We start from the raw sequence: 19,946 nt of genomic DNA on the forward strand, positions 1-19,946 counted from the left end.
GTGTGTGTTCCTTTCCTCTTCCACCCTTTCAAACCACTAACATTAGAGGCAAAAAAAAAAAAAAAAAAAAAAAAAAAAAAAAAAAAAAAAAGCACAGAGAGAAAGGAAAGAGATCCCTGAATAAAGTCAGGGTAACATCAACATTAAACTACTTCCTGCTGATTCGAGGTGTTGAGTTCCTTGGGGCAAGGATGATCTTTGCCATCAGGATAGCTAAATTCTTCTTGCTGTTGTTTCTTCTCTGCACACAACTACTTAACAAACTGTGGCCAATAGCAACCAAAACTCAAGAACCAACAGCCACCTCTTGGGGTCTTAGCCATTTATCTACCCTCTAAAAAGTCCCCAGAATTCCAAACACCAAACAATCACAGAAGCCCTCTGCAGCTGGCAACATCACAACCCCGCCAAAGCCCGGGACAACTGGTGGCCAGCTGCTGTGGACAGTCTGGAGCGGTTCCACATCTGACAGCTGGGATGAAGATGAAAACATATTCTTAGAATATTTGTGTTTTCCAAAGAAACCCAAACTCCAAAATCGTTGCTGCGGTCATTACTGCCTAGCAGTGTTAACTGAAGAGGCGGTGCCTACACTGGGGATGGGAGCAGTTGAAATCAGTGAGTCTTCATGGTTTAGGAGACCTTCTCTGAGGTTAAAAGCAGTTGCTTCCTACCGGCGCTCTGAGTGTGTGCCGGGGAGTGCCTAAAGCTTTGCTAAAGTGGGAATAACACTAGCACATCATTTGCTTTTTCTCATTATTGCAACCTCTGTTTCTTAGCAGCTACAGGATGCAAAGGCAGGTCCAAGAAGCGGGGAGACAGCTGGGGGTCACTGACCGGGGTGTCTGTGCTTCTGTGAGCAGCCTCCTCATCCTCGTTCCTGCCAGAAGACATGGAAGCAGGAGGGAGACTGGTTACTGAGAGGGAGGTGACCAGCAGGAATGAGAGGCAGACAGGAGAAGGTGACTTCCATGAAAATGTCATAACAGGGGTATGAGATGGTCCAGCGGATAAGGATGTTTGCTATGTAACCCTGACAACCTCAGTTTGATCATTGGAACCCACTTCAAGGTGGGAGAACTGTCCTCACAAAATGAGCCCTGTGTGGAAGCACGCATACATACCCCCCTACCACACACACACACACACACACACACAGAATAAATAAAAATTTTACATTTTTGAAAAGTTATAATGAGCCAAATAAGATGGCATACAATTTGAATCCCCAGGACATGGGAGGCCGGGGTGGCAGACCTCTGAGACGTTGGGGCCATCTTGGGATACAGAGTGAGTTCCAGGGCAGCCAGGGCTCCATATAGAAACCGACCTCAAACAGACAGACATCAAGACAACAAACGATACTTCTTGAAAGAATAGTTTTATAGTACCTCTGCTCTTGCTGACCACAGAACAATTGCAAGTCGGCCGACTGTCTCTCCCAAAGCTCCTGAAACAAAACAAGGTTTCGACAAACACTCCATGCTTTGCCTGGAGAAGGCCCTCTCACCCCAGCGACAGCACAGGAGAACTTGCCAGAGCATCCCTCTCGAGGCATTTCAGCGTCTGAAGGTCCTTCTCCAAGTCGCTCAGCTCCTGAAGGACAGAGCTATGAAACCTCTTCAGCTTGTCCAGTCTGCCGAACATGAAAGCAGCTGACTTCAGTGGCACCGACTGTGTGTGACAGAGCGGTGCCCAAGACAGTCCTGCCTTATGAACATGTTGGTGCCTTCCCTCTCTTTCCACCTTTTCTTGTTCAGTGATTCCCTGATCCCAGAAACTTGGTGACCTCTTGCCTAGGCTCCCCCCCCAGCAGTGGCTCAGAGCCAGCCACTAGGCTACCAATAGCAACACAATCTAGGACAGAAGGCTCAGGAAAGGAGACCGGGCACCCCACACATACACACAAACACCCTTCCACCTCTGTTCTCCGCTGTGTGGCCTCGCACTGCAGGGAGAGGCGTGGTTGGTGGGTTCACTTACCCTTTCCTATCAGACTTTCCAGCACATATCATACTGTGTCTGGTGCCATTCTGTGTGATGTAAATGGTTCCCCTGCCTCTTTTCCTTTAGGGTCAATGCTCTGCATAAACAAGAGCAACTGTGGCTTTCTGCATCTTTGGATGTAGAATGTCAAAATCTCTGTCCATGGTCGTAGTTTTGTAAAGTGATGGGGGTGGGGCCTACTGGGAGGTCTTAGATCATTGATGAGCCTGTGCTAAAAGGCTTGAGACTTGGGACTCTTTTGATTTCCTGTCTCTACTACCTGTTCTGGTCATGACGCCTTCCTCTACCACAGAACCTAGAGTAAAAGGGCCAATTAATCAGACCGAATCCCCCAAAACCACAAGTCAAAGCATCTGCATGCACACATACATGAGCGCGTAGCTTTATTGTAACAAGGTCTTGGTTTACAATCTCAGCCTGATTGAAAACTCATTATGTATCCGAGACAGGCCCCAAATCATGGCATCTCTCCTGCCTCAGCCTCTGACAGTGTTGGAGTTACAGACCTGGGCCACCATGCCTGGCCACCTCAGGTATGTGGTAATAATCAGAATGCTACCTCATGTCTGGCTGCTCTCACTGATCTCTCACACTGAGCACACACACAGAGCAAGCGCCTGGCGTTACTGCTCAGTGTGTTTTAGCGGAGTGGAGTTGTGGCTGAGGGTAAAGCTCTTCAAATAAAATAGGAATTCATCAAGTCCAGAGCCCTCTGTGGCTTTGTCTTGGCCATTGCAGAGATACAAGAACTTCTTTTAAAAAATAACAACTTTTTACTCAAACAATGCATTCTAACCCCAAGAACCTTTCTACTCTAGCTCAGCAAGAATCCCGTCCCCCACCTCCACTTCAAGCCACTCTCTCTAGTATGGAACAATCACTATAGTCATCTTCCTGACACTTAAGTCTTCGTATCCAAGATCTCAAAGAGCACTCCCCCCGCAGTTGTTCCGAACTGACTACCACATAGAGACCGGTCCCTCACTTCCGTTTCCCTCTTCACATCTCAGAAATGGAGGCACCTTGGTACAACATGTACTGTATTTATTCATATAAGGGTGCTCTGCGTACCATATCTTCTTGTCACAACATACAGATTTTCCTTCTAACCATGTTAAAGAGGCCAAGCCCTAGGTATTTTTATGGCGCTCTACCGCCTCGCTGCTACTCACCTGCCAAGTTTTCCCATCATGGGAAACAGAAATTCTGTGCCTATTAAACAAGTAACAGTTGACCCCCACCCCACCCCCCCCCACACATACACACAGCCTCTGTCTCTACAAATTTCTACTCACTCCAGTAGGTACCTCATTTAAGTGAAATCATGCAATATTTACCCTCTAAGAGCCTGGCTTTTTACTCTTAGTGTTTTCAATGTTCAACCATGTTTAGGGCACAGCAATCTGTGCATGCATGTGCATATGTGCATGCGCGTGTGTGTAATAATCCAAAAGAGAGAGACTAGCTGTCTAGAGTGGGGTGATATGGAGGGTCCTGTAGGGAGAGCATTTGGGAGAGGCTTAAGGCCAGAAGGGGGAAGTGATATAATTATACTTTAACTAAAAACAAATGTCTTCCCGAAGCGGATGAGAGTGGGCTGGATTATACCGTGCTCCACCTTGTCTGTTTTCAAAGCTCCACAAGCCTGCCCCACCTTCACACACAGTTCATCATTTTCAATGAGCATCTTTTAGCATCATTCACTGGTAGGTCATGAGGAAGCTGGAGGAGAGAGCCGAGTTCCACATCCCATATTGTAGATGGAGAACCAGACTCCATAAAGCTGCAGAGATACAGGAAGCCTCACATCTCACGCTATCTCCTCAACCGCAAGGTCATGGTCACAGGTGCTGCTTCACCCCCATGGTTTGCTTTTCAAGTAGTTACCTGCACTCGTGTATCTGGTTCCAAAGTCTTGTTAGACAAGCTGGCACTTCCTTTGCTTTTTCTGAAGAAAGTGTGATCTCATTCTGCTGAAGCTATTAACACAGAAACAAAACGAGGCCATTTGGGGGAAACATGACATGAAGGTTGAGTGTTTACCATATTCAAAAGACACCACCTGCACACAGTGACACTCACAGGAAGCCTTCCTGCTGAGAGACCAGCAAGGCATAATCCTGTGTATACTGGAGGCATAGTCTCTAGGTTAGTGCTATAAAGAACAGGAGAAACCAGACAAACCTACATCCATACCATTGATATGCATCAGGTAGTGGGGACACATATCCATTATACATTGGCTTATTGCCCAAAGTGAGACTCTAGAGGTCTCCTGAATTAAAGAGGTGGTGTGGGCTGGGTGTGATATTTTTCTTGAATGTGCTGATAAAGAACAGAAGTCGCTAGGGACTTCCCAATAATAAGACAAAGTCAGAGAAATCTGAAATTACTGTGATACGCAGCCTAGAGAAAAGACGGAGATGACTTGCACACCCAGTGTCTTAAAGATCTGCTGTTATTAGGCAGATACCCTCCAAATCCCTCCTGCTGTGTATTAGAGTCTGCTTTCCTGCAAGGTTCCCTCCTTCCTGTTCTATTTGCATGGCACTGACGTCCAACCATGGTCTTTCCTCAACACTACCAGTGGGTCTGAGCCAAGAGCACAGACAGGGATAGTCTCATCCATTCAATATTGTGACCACAGTCAAGATGAGTGCACCTGCCTCTTGCTTGGACCTTCATACATGGAGGGTATTATACTATTAGGGAATGAAAGGGATGTGGCAAAGTCGGGATGAGCTGAGCACTCTTTCTGTTGCACGTTTTGCCCAACTCCATTGAGAGATACAGCTGACAAAGTAGAAATATGGGACTAGAGAGATTGCTCCATCCATTTGTGCCCTCTGACCAGTACCTGTCTGTTCCCTGCCTCTCCCTGTCCTCTGGTAACCACCCCTACATTCTTCCTTCTATTTCAGCTCTCTCAGATCTCACGTAGACAGGTGACGTCATGCAGTCAGTGTCTGTCTGGCTCGTCTCACGTCTCCTGCTTTCATGGACTGGTACCTCAAATTTTCTTTTCAGATCTCTAATGAAGTTTTCAAAAGCTGTTTCTAATGCAAAACCATTTGTACTTTCTGGCGCATCTTCTTGAGATGGAGTAGAAATGTCTGTGAACAAAAATAAAATATTAATGATAACTAAAAAAGAAAAGTTCAAGTGAACATGCTTGGTTTCTTCTTGCCAAAGGATGCAACAATTTGTCAGAAGCACAAATGTCAACCACAGACTCCCCCAGCTCTCTGAATCTGATTCTGCATCTGATTCTGCATCATGGCTGACCCCGACCTGACCACACTAGCTAGCTTATGTTGAATCAGGAAGGCAGGCACCTCATGCTACCTCCCACCAAATCCTTGCCTCTTTCAAGTATTCATTTCAGTCAAACCCTCTCAGCACCTTAAATCAGATCAACTCATAGTGTGTCTAAAAAGGCAGCTTGGGTGTTACACGAAGTTGTTAGGAACATAAAACATGGAAGACAGAGTAATGACTCAGCGAGTAAGAGTGCTTGTCATCACGCATGATGACCTAAGTTCAGTCTTTGGATCCTCTATCAGGAGAGAACTACACAAGAGCCTTCACCAACTTCTTCATTCCTCACAAAAAAACAGGGTAGGAGCTTCTAGGATTCTCATGAGGCACTGACACCATCTGACTTCTGCCAGCTCACGCCAGCAGCTCCAAAAATTGGACCCAGGCTATCTCAAATCGTGACTATCTTTGCCTCTGGGCTCCCCAGTTTGTCTTTTTGGAGCCCCTCATTTCAAGATCTATGGTACTGTTCACCCAGAAATTTAGCCAAGCTCATGCAGATATGATCTATCCCTCGCTTTGAGTATAAATTATGTGTGCACACAAATGTAATACCTATCAGCTAAGCAGAAACTCTAGTTTTAGAACCTGCCGGTCTTAAGGAAGAGCTACAGAGCAGAAATCAAAGTGCTGGAGGAAGAGCGTGCTTGCTTCTATCCACATTTGTGCAGCAATTTGTCCATTTCAGAAAGAACAAAGGCTTAGCATGAGGGCTGACTGCAGCCCGGTGGTTCACTTCAGTACATTAAGAACAGACACATCCATCACATCCCTCCCTCAGCTGCTGAGTGTACGGAGTTACCTGTCACAACGGGGGATCCTGGAGCATCTTCTAATCTTGATTGCTTTATGACAATGACACTCCCATCGGGGCTCTCTAAACGTAAACATATCACAAACCATTTATATAGGTACCTCTTTCATGTCCAGTGTATCTTGTCTTCTTCTGTCTGTGGACTTTACATGTATGTTCACTGTATCTGTACCATATGTTGATGTAGGTCTTTCTACATCCCTCTGCCCAGCCAGCTCTTCTTGCATTTTCCAACACACCCCCTTCTTGCACTCATAACCCCTACAGATAGACAGACAGACACAGAGACAGACAGACATGTACACACATTCACACACATACAGACACACATATGGAAAGACAGTCAGACACACAGAGATAGACAGACAGACACACACACACACATTAGCACATCCAACTAAGTCCAGTTAGTGTTACATCTACTTCCATGCCTTTGGGGCTAACTCCTTGGGTTTCGGGGTCTCATCCCTGAAGAAAAAACAGTGTTTCTCCTTAGCAGCCACTGACTGGCCACAGTGCTTCACCAAGGGTGGACCATATAAGGTTTTCCTGCACCTAAGCTGGGGTGTCAGTTGGTGTGTTCTTTGCAGGTTTTGTGTAGACAGTCATGTCGTGAATGTTCAACACCTCTGCCCTTAAAACACCAAGACCAGAGCTACCGTATGACACAGCTGTACCATTCCTCGGACCGTATCCAAAGGACCCAAGTATAGAGACACATGGCTATCCATTTGAGGCACCATTCAAAATAACCAAGCCACAAAATGAGCCTACATGTTCATCAGCAAATGAATTAACTAAAGAAAACATGGTAGTCAGCCCCTATGCAACCTAGTCCAAGCCCATCAAGAACTGAACAAGAGTGTAAACCACCTCTCCCCTCTTCTCTCTGCTCAGGCCCATTGACAGTCTCACAGCAGTACAGCTATCCAGAAAAGTTCCCCAACCCCACACACAAGACTATCTGAAGTCACACAGAAGGGATGCTACCAGAGTCTTTCAGATGCCTGCCCACAGCACCCCAACCCTCCCAGAGCATCATGTCATTTGGACTCACCAGAAAGAGCCTCTCACATACTCTGCCAGTAAGACAGTTGGCCCCTGCTCTGTTACACATCCCAATTTCCTATGCTCAGACCCAGCTTAGAGCCACAGTCCCTTACTTTTTGGTTGCCAGTGGAATTTAATCAACCCTGTCAAAAGTCAATGCCAAACACCCAAAGGATTGACTTATGACCCTCCAGACCTGATCTGAAGTCAACCAGTCTTGGACAAGAACAAAACTTGCCCTCATCAGGGGCTGGTTAGGTGCACAACCAGCGAGACAAGTCCACATGCCCAGGTCACATCCCAAAAATACATAAACCATGAAAGGCCAAGACAGGACTCTCCCCAAACTCCACAAATTATAGAAATGTTTACCCAGGAGAATTAGCTAGATGAATCCAATGACAAGGAACCTTTTTAAGATTTTCAACATGCTCAAAGAATTCAAGAAGTTTAAGAAGGACAAGAACAAACACGAATGAACTTAAAGAGGTAAGAAAGAAACTCCTGATGGAAACCCAAGAAAACACAAACACACACTAAAGGAAATGACAAGAACAATTCGGAATTCGTGAGTGACTTAGATAAAAAGAGAGAAACACTGAAGAAAATTCAAGTGGAAATGAAATTGGGACTGATAAAAAAAACTACCCAATCAGAAATCTAAAAGTAAATCTTGATTGGTGGGATCAGCAGAAGAGAAAATACTGGGACCTGAACATAAAGTAGAGTATCTAGGCCACACCATCAAAGAACAGGATCACTTTTTAAAACACACATGAAGGGAACACATGTGCACAGTGATGTTTTTATCAGAAATAATCTGAAGAAAACAACTCAGATTAATTACTTTTTTTTCTCTTAGAGAAAAAAGAACTACATGACTACCTCTATATTCCAAGTTTTCTAGTTTGTGCTTGAAGCTGCTGAGTGAGTCTTGGTTCATAACCTAAAATACAAAAAAAACCAGACACATATGATTACAGAGTATGGAATGTAAGTGGTAATAAAACAAGGAAGTGGTGGTGTACCATCCTCTTAAAAGAATCGGCACTGGTTTCATGCAAATAGAATTTTAAGTCTGGAATAATCGAACGGATAGTACGCAGTACCTGAGGTACATCTTCCTCTACTTCTGGGTTCTCTGAGGAAGTCGGGCTGAGTGGATGAGAGCTTCGGAGCTCTGAATATTAGAGAAAACAATTCCCAGTGAGTAAACAGATCAAGAGACAAAGTCACATAGCCCTCTGTGGTGGTCCTTCCATATCAGATCATGATTAGAGGAGGGGCAACAGTCCTGACAAAAGCTTGGTCTCTCTTGGGGCACGCATGCTTGTTGGGTCTCTGTGTCCATGGATAAATGAGCAGCCAGTTCCCCCAGCAGCCTCCATGGCTGTTCCGTGCATTCCTGCTTCTCTCTCCTGACTTAAGTTACCTCCTTTCCTATGTCATCCGCCGACTAGCACAGATTAATCTGAGCCACCTACCAAACATCATCTAAAAATGTAAGGTCTCCATGCTTTGACTGACATCTTCATTTTCCCACCCACGTGGGAAACATCTTATTTTCTGCTTCTGGGGTTTTGAATTTTGTAGTTTCTATACGTTTAAGGTAAAGATCACACAGTGCCTCTCCATCCATTCGCGTCACATAGTGACGTCCTATAGGCCCATCCTGTCTGCCTAAGGCTTTCTTTTTATAGTACACGGGATAGAGTCGTATGCTCACATTTTTTGTCAACCACCTAACTCCTTAATAAACACTTAAGTTGTTACACCAACTTACTGTAGGTTAATGACAATGAGCACCTTCTCATAGATTTGATGGACATTTGAGCGCTTTGCCCACTTTTAATTATTTTTTATGCTGAAACTGAGTTTCTTCTAGGTTTTAAATATCAGCACTTTACCAGTTCTAGGCAAACATCTTCCCTGTGAGTGGTCAGGTATGCCCCTGCTGCACAAACTATGTAATTACATGTCTTTCCCTGTGCTTTAAGACTGCTTGCCTGTCTCCTTTGCTCCTCAGATTTCCTTCTATTTTCATGTCCTATGTATGTACAGTTTTATGTATCTATAAAGCCTAGTACCCACAAATAAGGAAAAACGTTTAAGGGCTGAAGGGAGGGCTCAGTAATTAAGAGCAATGGCAGCTCTTCCAGACGTCCCCAGTTTGATTGCCAGCACCCCCATGGTAGCCCACAACCATCTTTTACTTCACTTCCAAAGATTTTGATACCCTCTTCTGGCCTTCATGGGACTAGGCACACATATGGTGCACATACATACATATATGCAGAAAAAAAAAACACCCAGACACATAAACCAAAAGTTAAAATTTGGTATTTGTTACAGGCTCATTTACTCTGATTAGCTCCAATTGTAGCCATTGTCCAAAAATAATTAAACACATTCCTTTGTGTATGTACCACATTTAAAAAAAATTTTTTTACATCCCAATTGCTGCCCCTCATCTCCCCCTCAGAGTCCCTCCCCTTCTCCTCTGAGAGGGTAGGGTCCTCCTGGGCATCCCCCCACCCTGGCATTATCAAGTCCCTGCAGAAGTACATTTTAAAAAAAGATTTACTTGATGCATATGAGTATTTGGTCGGCATGTATGCCCACCACACCAGAAGATATCTTTGGAGTTGATGGAGCTACTGTTGTAGAAATTGTGAGCCACAATGTGAGCGCTGAGAATTGAACCAGGATCTCTGGAAGAGCATTTGATCGTAACTGCTGAGTCATTTCTGTGACCGCTAGATTGAAGCATGGCCATTGTGATTCATGCTGCAATAGTTTCTAACATGACATTCAATCCATTGAGTTTTGTTCCTGGTTTAAAACAAAGGTCTTACTCAATTCTTTTGCACATGGAGATCACTTTCAATCCCAACGCTAAGCACTTTTCCTTGCGTACTTTAGCATCCTTGACAAAGATCAGTTGATAAAGATATCTGTGTTGTTTGAATTTGAACAAACCAGACTTTTTTTTAATACCAACTTTATTTTCTATGGAGTTGTAATGTATTGGAATGAGAGAGGTTTGTCCTGGGACTCTGAGCTCTGTTCTTTCCCGTCATTGCTATAGTAGTTTGAGATCTTCCAGGCTTCATATGAGTTTTAGGATTTTTCTATTTTGGTGAAGAATGCATTTGGAATGTTGATAAAGACTGCATGTAAACTGTAGGTTACCTTGGGAGCTGAGATATCCTTAAAATATATCAGATCTTCCAGTTCAGGGGATGAAAGGGCTCTCATGTATTCATTTCTTTTTCAAATACTTCTGTTAGTGACTTTTTCCCCTTGAGAATACAGAGCTTTCAGTTTAATATGCTATTATCTCTTCTATTATAAATCGAATCATTCTCTTAAATCTTGTTTCAGATAGTTCTCAGCTAACATAGAAATGAACATGAATTGTGTATGTTAGTGAAGAATGGCATTTCTCTACATCAAAATAGTGTGTTGATTAAAGCCAACCATCCTGTCTACCCTCTCCGTCTCACACTCCTCCCCAACTTTTAGTAACCTAGCTTCTACTAAGGTCAGGATCAGTTTAGTTTCTACAGATGAGAAAGAGCACATGGTACCGGTCTGTGTTTGGCTCATTTCACACAAATCCTCTTAGGTTCCGTCCATTTTGACACAAAAGTCCAGCTGTCATTCTTCTCTGTGGCTTAATAGGTTTCATACACATGCTACATTTTTTGCTACCTGTGCATCTTTCTGTGCAGGGCTCCCCCGACCCATTCCTTATTTTAGCAGCTGTGTGGCACATCCTGAAGGTCTGTCTCTTTGGTGTTCTGATTTATTCCCTTTGGTTACATGTGCATACATGGGACAGTTATGCCATATGGTAAGGCTATTGTTTATTTTGTGAGGAGCTCAAAATTAGTCTCTGTAACTGCTACACTAATTTGCATTAATTTGCATGAACACCAACGGTATGCAAAAACGTCCCATTGGCCATATCCTTGCCAAAAGTATTTTTAAATGTCATCATAACTAGGATGTTAATTTCTTGTTACAGCTAGATTTGGGTTTTGTTGTTTTGGATTGATTGGTTTGCTTCATGCTAAAGACTAACCCAGTGTCCATCATTCACGTGACCTCTCACTGGTATTAACCCCTGCCACTCACTTATTGGTTTGATACTCATTTCCTTAGTGGCTAATTCTATAGCACATTTTCTCCCCTTGGAATCACCCCCACATCTTTCGTCCCTAGGGTGGAAACAACTTTATAATGGTAAAAAAAAATTAATTGATTTGCTACCATATCAAACATCCATGTGTATCATCAGACATTCTGCTCTGCAGTTTGTTGTGCCCTTACATTTTGGTATCAGGGCAGGACTGTCACCAATGCAGGTAACAGGTCGAAATGGTGGCTCAGTGAGTTAGAAATGCTTGCTGTGCAAGTCTGAAGACCTATGTCTGGACCCCTAGACCCGACATAAAAAGCAGATGCTATAGCAGAAACATCTGTAGATATGCTACTGTGCCCATAAGAGAGAGAGGAGGGAGATAAAGGCAAAAGACTCTCCCAAAACTCATGGAACAGCTAGTTGTGGTGGCAGTCACAGTGAGAAGGCAAGACCTGACACCAGCTGTCCTTGACCTGCACGTACATATCAAATTAAGATAAAGAGCAATCGAAAAGGACACTGCCACTGCATGTCAACTGCTGGCACTGGCGCGTGCGCACACACACACACACACACACACACACACACACACACACACACACAACCATTTTTAAAGGAATTAGAAAAAAATTATTTTCTATTTTTAGTGTTATAAAATAATTTGAGGACTTTATTCTTTAAAATTTTGGGGAAAATTCAGCAGTATAGTTATCCAGTTTCAAGGCTTTTCATTAGAAGGGAAACTGTTTATTGTTACTTCAGTCCCAGTGCTTGCTAGATTTTGGGTCCTCATGGATCAATTTTGGTAGAAAGTGTGTCCAAAGATTTGCCTATTTCTTTGAAGCCTCTAATTTGTCAAAATAGTTTTTTACATAACTATTTATAATAATCTGTATTTCTGTGGCATTGATTATTATCCATATCACAGATTGAGTTATTCTCTTCTGTTGATTAATATCAGAGTCAACAGAATTTTTTTTTAAAAATAATTTTTTTATCTTTTTTATCTTTTTATCTTTTTAAAATACCACTTTCACTGCCTTTTTGATATGTTGACTTTTTGTCCCTATTTTAGTTGTCTGTCCCTTGTGAGCTTGTTTTTTTACATCCTTGACTGGGATGCAATGCTAGGCTATTTTAAACATTTTTTTTTAAGGAGACACTAATTGTTCTAGGCATTCCTTCTTTTAAAAAAGATTTTTGTAAAGAAACAGTTTAGACAGAAAGCCATTGAAGAGAACTCTAAAACTTGTGATGGGGGAGGAGTGGAGACTTGCCTCAATGGTTAAGAGCACTGGCTGCTCTTCCAGAGGACCTGGGTTCAATTCCCAGCACCCCCATGGCAGTTCACACTTCCAGGAGATCCAACACCCCCACACAGACATGCAGGCCAAACACCAATGCTCATAAAATAAAAAATATTTTTATAATTGTGACAAGGATGTGACGTGTGTAGCTCTTCATGGTTGGTGACTCCTGGTGGGGGTGGGATAGAGAAAGAACTTTAGTTTAAGAGGCTGATCACTAGAAATTTGGCCATGCTCCAGTGAGTATATGGGCATCACAAACAGATCCGGGCTTTTTCCCAAATCTTTTTTCTTTTGTTTTGGAGGAAGTCATGGGGGTTGAGGTAGGCTCTAAAGGACTGGAACTGGATGCATTATGTGAGATTTCCAAACAATCAATGAAAACATTAACAGAAATGGCAGAAAAGATTTTTATAACCATAAATATGTCATGTGTCCTTCACCTCTATTGGATAAATCAATTAAGATAATTTTTTTCCTTTTGTGCCTGCCTGTATGTGGATGACTGATTCCCACAGAGGCCAGAGGAGTATGCCAGAATCCCCGAAACTGAAGCTAAGGGATGGTTGTGAGCCACCATGTGGATGTTGGGAATGAACCGGGGTCATCTGTGAGAACTCCAAGAGTGTTCTTAGCCGCTGGGACAGCTCTCCAGCCCCCAACCTCCCTCTTAATGCTACCTTTCCTGCATCCCACATGTTCTGATACGTTAGTTTCTACTTTAATTTGTTTCAATCTTTAATTTTTTTTTCTCATGATTTAGTGTGCCTTCAAAATGTCTGTTGGTAAGACACAACCAGCACATCCAAGCCATTCCCATCTGAAAAGCTCCCTGTAAGGGAACCAAAAACTACAGAGACCACTGATTATGTCTGGAAGAGAACATCAGAGTTGCTTGTTAAAAAAAAAATAATGATGCTTGGTTACAAGAGTTAAACAAATATATATATAAAAAATGTATCCAAGTCTTGACCAGACTGTCTCCAAAGTGAATCTAACAGTGAGTTAGAAATCAGAATTCAAAATAGAGAGAAAATTTAGCAAAATGACTGCAACTTTGAAACACAAACAGAAGTGCTTAAAATGGACAATTAAGTCAATTAAATGAAAATCCCAAGAGATAGATCACTAGCAGTGACGTGGATCAAGATGATGCCCGAGATAGGGGAGGCATGAACTGCCGGCAGGACTCGCCTCCTGTGGCCCCTGCGCTCTGACAGCGGTGTGTGGTAAGACGGTGGCCGTAGCAGAATCTGTGCATGGGTAGCAGAAACACCGGTGGCCTTCCTTCCTGCAGCCTCTGTGCTCAGTCATGAGACTACCTCGAAAGCTAGTCAGAGATCCTTTAGAAGCCCTTTCACGCATATTCACCCAGAGGCAGGGTTTTTAGCTTGAACTCATGGAGTTGTTCAAGAATCCTCCAGAAACTCCTGAAAACATGGCAGCAGAAAAATCTAGGTGTCCTCTCCCTGTTAGTAGCAGGTACCTGGGCTCAGTACAAGATGGAGAGAGACAGGAGCCATTCCACTGTCTTGGCACAAGCCCCAGAACAGCAGGCAACACCCCCTCTCCTAGAGCACACTGATCTCCTAGTCCAGGACAGCTCCCTCTTGGCCTGGCCATGAAGCTCAGTTCTAAGGTGCAGGCATCGGTTACTCCTGTCTTCTTTGTGAAGGAGCTGGGTTCCCAAGCTCAGTTCTATGGTGCAGGCATCGGTTACTCCTGTCTTCTTTGTGAAGGAGCTGGGTTCTGAGCCTCTTTATTCAGGCATCTGGAATCCTAGGTCACCAGGGAATGGCCCAATTTGTTTTTATATATTGGTTTTGTTTAATTTTAATGAATTGGTTTATTCCAACAGTTTTAGGTAACATTCCGGGATTTCTCTTGATATGAAATGATATCTTCAACCATTTATTCTATGTCTGTCTTGCTGATTGCTCTGGTAAGGGCTTCTGGGACGGCATTGACTTGAATGGTTATAGTAGCCAAGTTCTTCTGGATTTTGATAAAACCTTGTCACCCCTTTATATGAGGCTTCTCACTCATAGCCTTTAATAGCAGAGGTATATCCCATATATATTTAATTTTGAGAGTGATTTTTAATCTTAAAAGGATGTAGATTTTCTCCAATACTCTTCTGAATCCACTGCAGTAATGAAATGTTATGCCCATTTTGTTATTGTAATCATTACAATGCCACTTATCAGTTTTCCTAAGTTGAACCATCCTCAAATTCTGGGGGTGGGGAATCTCGCTTGATTACGACGCACGATGCATTTAATGTGCTGCTGAAATCAGTTTCCCAGTTGTCGGTTTCTGTTGCTCGCGTACTGCACCGCGACCAAGAGCAGCGTGGAGAGGAAAGGGTTAATTGGTCTTTCCCTTTCACATCACCATCACTTGTCATCAAAGGGAAGCAAAGGCAGGAAGAAAACCAGGGCTCAAACCCAAGTCTGGAACCTGGAGGTAACTCCTAAAGCAGGAGTCATGGAGAAATACTGCTTGGTTTGTTCCTTGTGGCTCGAACGCCCTGCTTTCTTAATACTATTGAGGACCACCTCACCTGCCCAGGGCCTACACCACCCACAGCGATCTGGGGCCCTCTTACACAACCATTAATCAAGAAACTACAGACTTACTACAGACAATCTGATGGAGGCATTTTCTTAACTGAGGTTCCTCATCCTATAAGACCCCAGCCTGTGTCACACTGTGACATAAAAACTGGCCAGCACACCAGTGGAATATCACATGTATGTTTTTAGGGATCATATGTAATTTCTTTTTTTTAAAACCATTCCCTTATCTAGCTTGGATATTGAGGAGCTTTTGGACTCATGAGATGTGTTTTGTAGAGTTATCTCCTCTTGGGTTTTTGGAGTTTGGGAAATTCTGTTGTAAATTCTTTAACTGTTGGATACAATTCACTCAGAGACCCATCAAGTCCTGTGCTCCTCCTCTCTTGGAAACCTTAATTACTGTTTCTCATTTGTGGCTGACTTTGTTCTGCAACTACCAAAAAAATTGAGTGGTGGAAACAAAAGCAAGGGTCAGAAAGCAAACTATCATCAATCAGTCCTTTTAGAAGTTTACACTCCTTTCTGTTGGTCACCACTTGTGTTTCCCTGTCTCAGAGAGGAGTGCCAGGTTCTCACGGACAAGCCGAGCTCCAGCATCACAGCAAAGTTAATAGAGGGAGCAACCATCTGCAAGCAGAAACAGGGCACACCATGACGTCACTGTCTGCGAGCAGAAACTTTAAACTGAGAGAGCACCACGATGTCACTCATTCAGAGATTATTTTTAAGATTTTCTTCAGAGCCAGGATATAGTTTAATGGATGACAGTGGCAAGATAGATGCCTTCAGTTCAGATCCCAGAACCCACATGGAAGGAGAGAACCTGTTCCTGCAGGCTGTCCTCTGATCTCCTTAAGGATGCTGTCACACAAAAGCACACACACACACACACACATTTCTAAAAGTCAAATTGCAGTTTCTTTCATAAGCCATATCCCAAACTACAATTTTCTATACTATAAACTAACTTAAAATTCAGTACCTATTTTCTGTGTAGATGCCTCGGGAGTTAAAAGCACAGAACTGTCTCGTAGTTTTGTTTCAGAAATGTTTAGAAGAGTGGACTCACTTCTCCTGGAGATGCCTTTCCATAGTGGAGTTAGCTCAGCCTAAAATATAACAGTCTTACTCAGCATTAATGGTCACAACACTCAAACATAACGGCAAAAACTCACAAGACGTTTTCAATAGCCTTTAAGAAGACTAACTACTGGGTTTTCTGAGTTAAAAAAAAAAACAAACAAACACTGAGACCCCGACATCCCCAAACTGATAACTCCAGCCTGGTGCCTCTGAAGTGTGATGCAGGTCAGAGCACCAGCAAGAGAGGAACTCAACAGAGAAGCAAATCCTCACTTCCCACCTACAAGATAGTCAACCAGAGACAGGCAGTGTCCAGTACCTAGCAAGTCATCCTGGTCACTCTGCTGACTTTAAGTGGGGGGTTGGCAAGTTATTAATCACTGCCGGTTCTCATAAGTACGTGTACAGTCCATTTGTTTCTAGTCCAAGGCAGTTTTCTGACCTGCTGCCATGGTGAATCTATGGCACGTATCTTCCCCTTAACAGAAAATATTTTCTAGCCCTTGCCCCAAGTTACTTCCTTTCAATCCAATGTAGAGAATGGGAAAGTCAGCCTGACACCCTCACTGAAAACCCAGTATAGAATTCTTGCTCATTGAACAGTTTTTAAAGGTTTGATGCTGTGGAGTTTCTTGCCGGTTAATTAAAACCAAAGTTGTAATTATTTGAATAGCTTCTTTTGGCATGTTTATAATAGGTAACTTCTTATTTCCGGCTGTGCTATTCAACAGAACATTAAATAAAAGTTGCTGCCAATAGCCACAGATTTTCTTTCCAACCATGAATTCGACAAATTATGGATAAAAAATATTCAGGAAAATAATAGGACAATACCAATATGTTCAGACCAACATTTTGGTTATAATAATATTATATATGTATGTATGTGTGTATGTATAATATAGAATAGTAACTATATAGCAAGACACTGAATTGGGTACTATAAGTCATCTGATGGTGATTTAAAGGCCACAGGTCATACATAGATTCTGTGCTAGTTTAGGAGGCATGCACTTTTTTATAGCTTTTGGTATCCAGGCTGTATACTGGAACCAACTGCCCAGAGATCACAAAGGACAGGTATACCCATCCTGACTCACAGGTTTAGCCTATGAGCTATGGAATAAAACAGGTAGAGCTGGGGCTGGAAAACCAACTACATTCTATTTCTGCAAAAGCAGGTAGAGTGCCCTCAGAATCCTAGCAGCTACTTTTTATTAAACTATGATGAACTGGTGTCTTACTCTGTAGTGTGTGTGTGTGTGTGTGTGTGTGTGTGTGTGTGTGTGTGTGTGTGTGTAAGACAAACACTGCTGAGAGAAGGAAGTCACTTGATTAAGATAAGATGAACTACTTGCTTTTGCATGGGATACAGGGTACTAGGGTCTATATTCCTTAGTCCTTTGCTTAAAAAAAGAGAGAGAGAGAGAAATTTAGAATTGTATGATTTTATGGATAGAATTTGTATGAACCTAAAGGTGTTGCAACCTTGTAGACTTAAGGTTCAAATGCTAAAATATTTTTTAAAACTTTTTAAAATGTATTATCTCAAAGAACTAGAAACAAAAGGAAGAATTACATCAATGTGTTCATCTTGAAGTGGAAATTCAAGAGCATGCATTTGTGGGGAATCAGAACAGCAACGGTGTTAAAATAACACCGTTTTCAGAATGACCAGGGGGGAAAAGCCCTAAATTTACCTGGAGAGTCTTTGCAAATATTTAGAAGTCTTTGATATTCTACAAGGCATACCGGGAGACCCCTGATTTGTTACTCTCACAGTCCTGAAGAAAGCTAAGTTTGACCCACCCACAATGCACCGGGGCAACCAATAAAGTATACTTACGTCATCTTTCTCAGGAGCGTGGCCACTTCTGATGGGGGAGAGTGGCAGGACTGAAAGTGAGCACACAGTAGGCACATTTCCATGTGAGACAGAGATCCACCCACCCCTCCTCCAGTCACACATGTATACGCTTATCAATTCCTGGCCTGGCTCAGAGTCTGCACGAAGGAGGCTTTTCTCCTCATTTATCCTCTTTCCCTGCCCATCCCCCACCCCATCCTCACCATCACCCTCATTGTCACCGAAGGATAAATGACTCTTCTCAGCTTTTCAAATCCTACTCTTCCTCAAGACCCACACACTTCTTACAGAAGATGGTTCTAACCTATGCCCGATTGCTCTTCACTGATTGCCCACCCTTTTTCTATACCTCCTATTTCACAACTGTAGACTGGCCCCAGGTGTGCGAGCATTCTACCTCCGCAGGTGTTACAGGGAAGGATGTCCCCAAGACCACATATTTCCTTGGTATCTTTCTTCCCCATCACATACGGGAACATAAATATCTGCTGACTTACTGAGAAGTAGCCCAAACGCAAGCAAACTGAGCTTACTCCGTAGAGAACTGACTCTCTGCTTCCTCCTCTGGGAATACGTTCTTATGGATTTCCTTTTGTGGCTCTGGGTCCAGGATCGTTCACTGGCACTTGAACTTGAATCTTCGTTACTCCCCAAGAGATAATGCTTCCTATCATTAAACTTTTCCAAAACAGATGACAAATGAGAACACCGAACGTGGGGCTAAGTACCATCTGTATACAAATAAACAACACATGCACATGCACACTAAACACTGATTCAATTTGCACGACACAACCCTGATACAAAACTAGGTTCTCTTCCACCACAAGGAGAAAGGAAGAGAGAAAGGGAGAGGGAGGGGGGAAGGGGAAGGGGAGGGGGAGGGGAGAGGGAGAGGGAGGGGAGAGGGAGAGGGAGGGGAGAGGGAGAGGGAAAGGGAGGGGAGAGGGAGAGGGAGAGGGAGAGGGAGGAAAGAAGGAAGGAAGGAAGGAAGGAAGGAAGGAAGGAAGGAAGGAAGGAAGGAACGAAGGAAGGAAGGAAGAAAGAAAGAAAGAAAGAAAGAGAAAGAAAGAAAAGAAAGAAAGAAAGAAAAAGGTACAGAAGTGAGAGGGAGGAGGGAAGAAAGGAGGGGCGTTATTCCTTGAATCAGTTCCCACAAGAGGAGCCCTGCAAAGGATGAGAAATTCTCTCTAGTCAAGTATTTGGAACTTAAAGGAAATTAGTAAGTGTCCCAAAGCAGCAGCACCCCAATATTACACCAACATCACCACGTCAAGCACAGGTTGACATGACAAAACCCACCGTGAGGGAAAGGAAGGCAGAGGGATGTCTTTGTAATGCAGGTGTAGCAAATGGGAGTGAAGTTACTCAGACTACTCGTCATTGTTGGCTGTTGGTATTCAACTAAATGCAATTAAATGCTTACACCATCTTTCATATGCCTCTGTGGAAAAACATGTTTTTGCCACATGTGGCTTGGCTTGTGATAGTTTACAGCTTGAACTCATGAGAATGTTACTCAGGTGACCTTTCTTAACCCACAGTATAAATTGTCTGAGGCTCTGAATAAAGTTGGCTATTGCATGAGACTTTAGTCAGCTCCCTTCTCCCACCTCCAGACTGTGGCAGTGAACCAAGGAGACCCTCTCGTCTTGCAGCTGATTTCCTCCATTTGTCACAGCAACTGACACCTGGCAATACTTGGATTTTTTTTATGCTTGGCTGTGTCCTCTATCAATGGGGTCAAAACTTCCAGGCTTCTTTTTGTCTGCAG

At 43.2% G+C, this 19,946-nt stretch overlaps 1 protein-coding gene across 1 annotated transcript in view; it reads right to left on the reverse strand.

The window, feature by feature from the left end:
* Positions 1-756: 756 nt before the first annotated feature.
* Positions 757-19,946, reverse strand: part of SYCP2L (synaptonemal complex protein 2 like) — a gene marked incomplete at both ends in the record, with an annotated part of 49,970 nt that continues 30,780 nt past the window's right edge. The window contains 13 exon segments of the mRNA XM_080939648.1: positions 757-880; positions 1,492-1,509; positions 1,511-1,636; positions 3,895-3,986; positions 4,945-5,120; positions 6,128-6,202; positions 8,075-8,135; positions 8,299-8,369; positions 14,300-14,402; positions 14,406-14,422; positions 16,205-16,331; positions 18,152-18,201; positions 18,706-18,850. Of these exon segments, the coding sequence (XP_080795774.1) occupies positions 757-880; positions 1,492-1,509; positions 1,511-1,636; positions 3,895-3,986; positions 4,945-5,120; positions 6,128-6,202; positions 8,075-8,135; positions 8,299-8,369; positions 14,300-14,402; positions 14,406-14,422; positions 16,205-16,331; positions 18,152-18,201; positions 18,706-18,850 (1,185 nt within the window).

This window comes from Micromys minutus (assembly GCF_963924665.1).
Source record: "Micromys minutus genome assembly, chromosome: 1".
Lineage (NCBI taxonomy): Eukaryota > Metazoa > Chordata > Mammalia > Rodentia > Muridae > Micromys > Micromys minutus.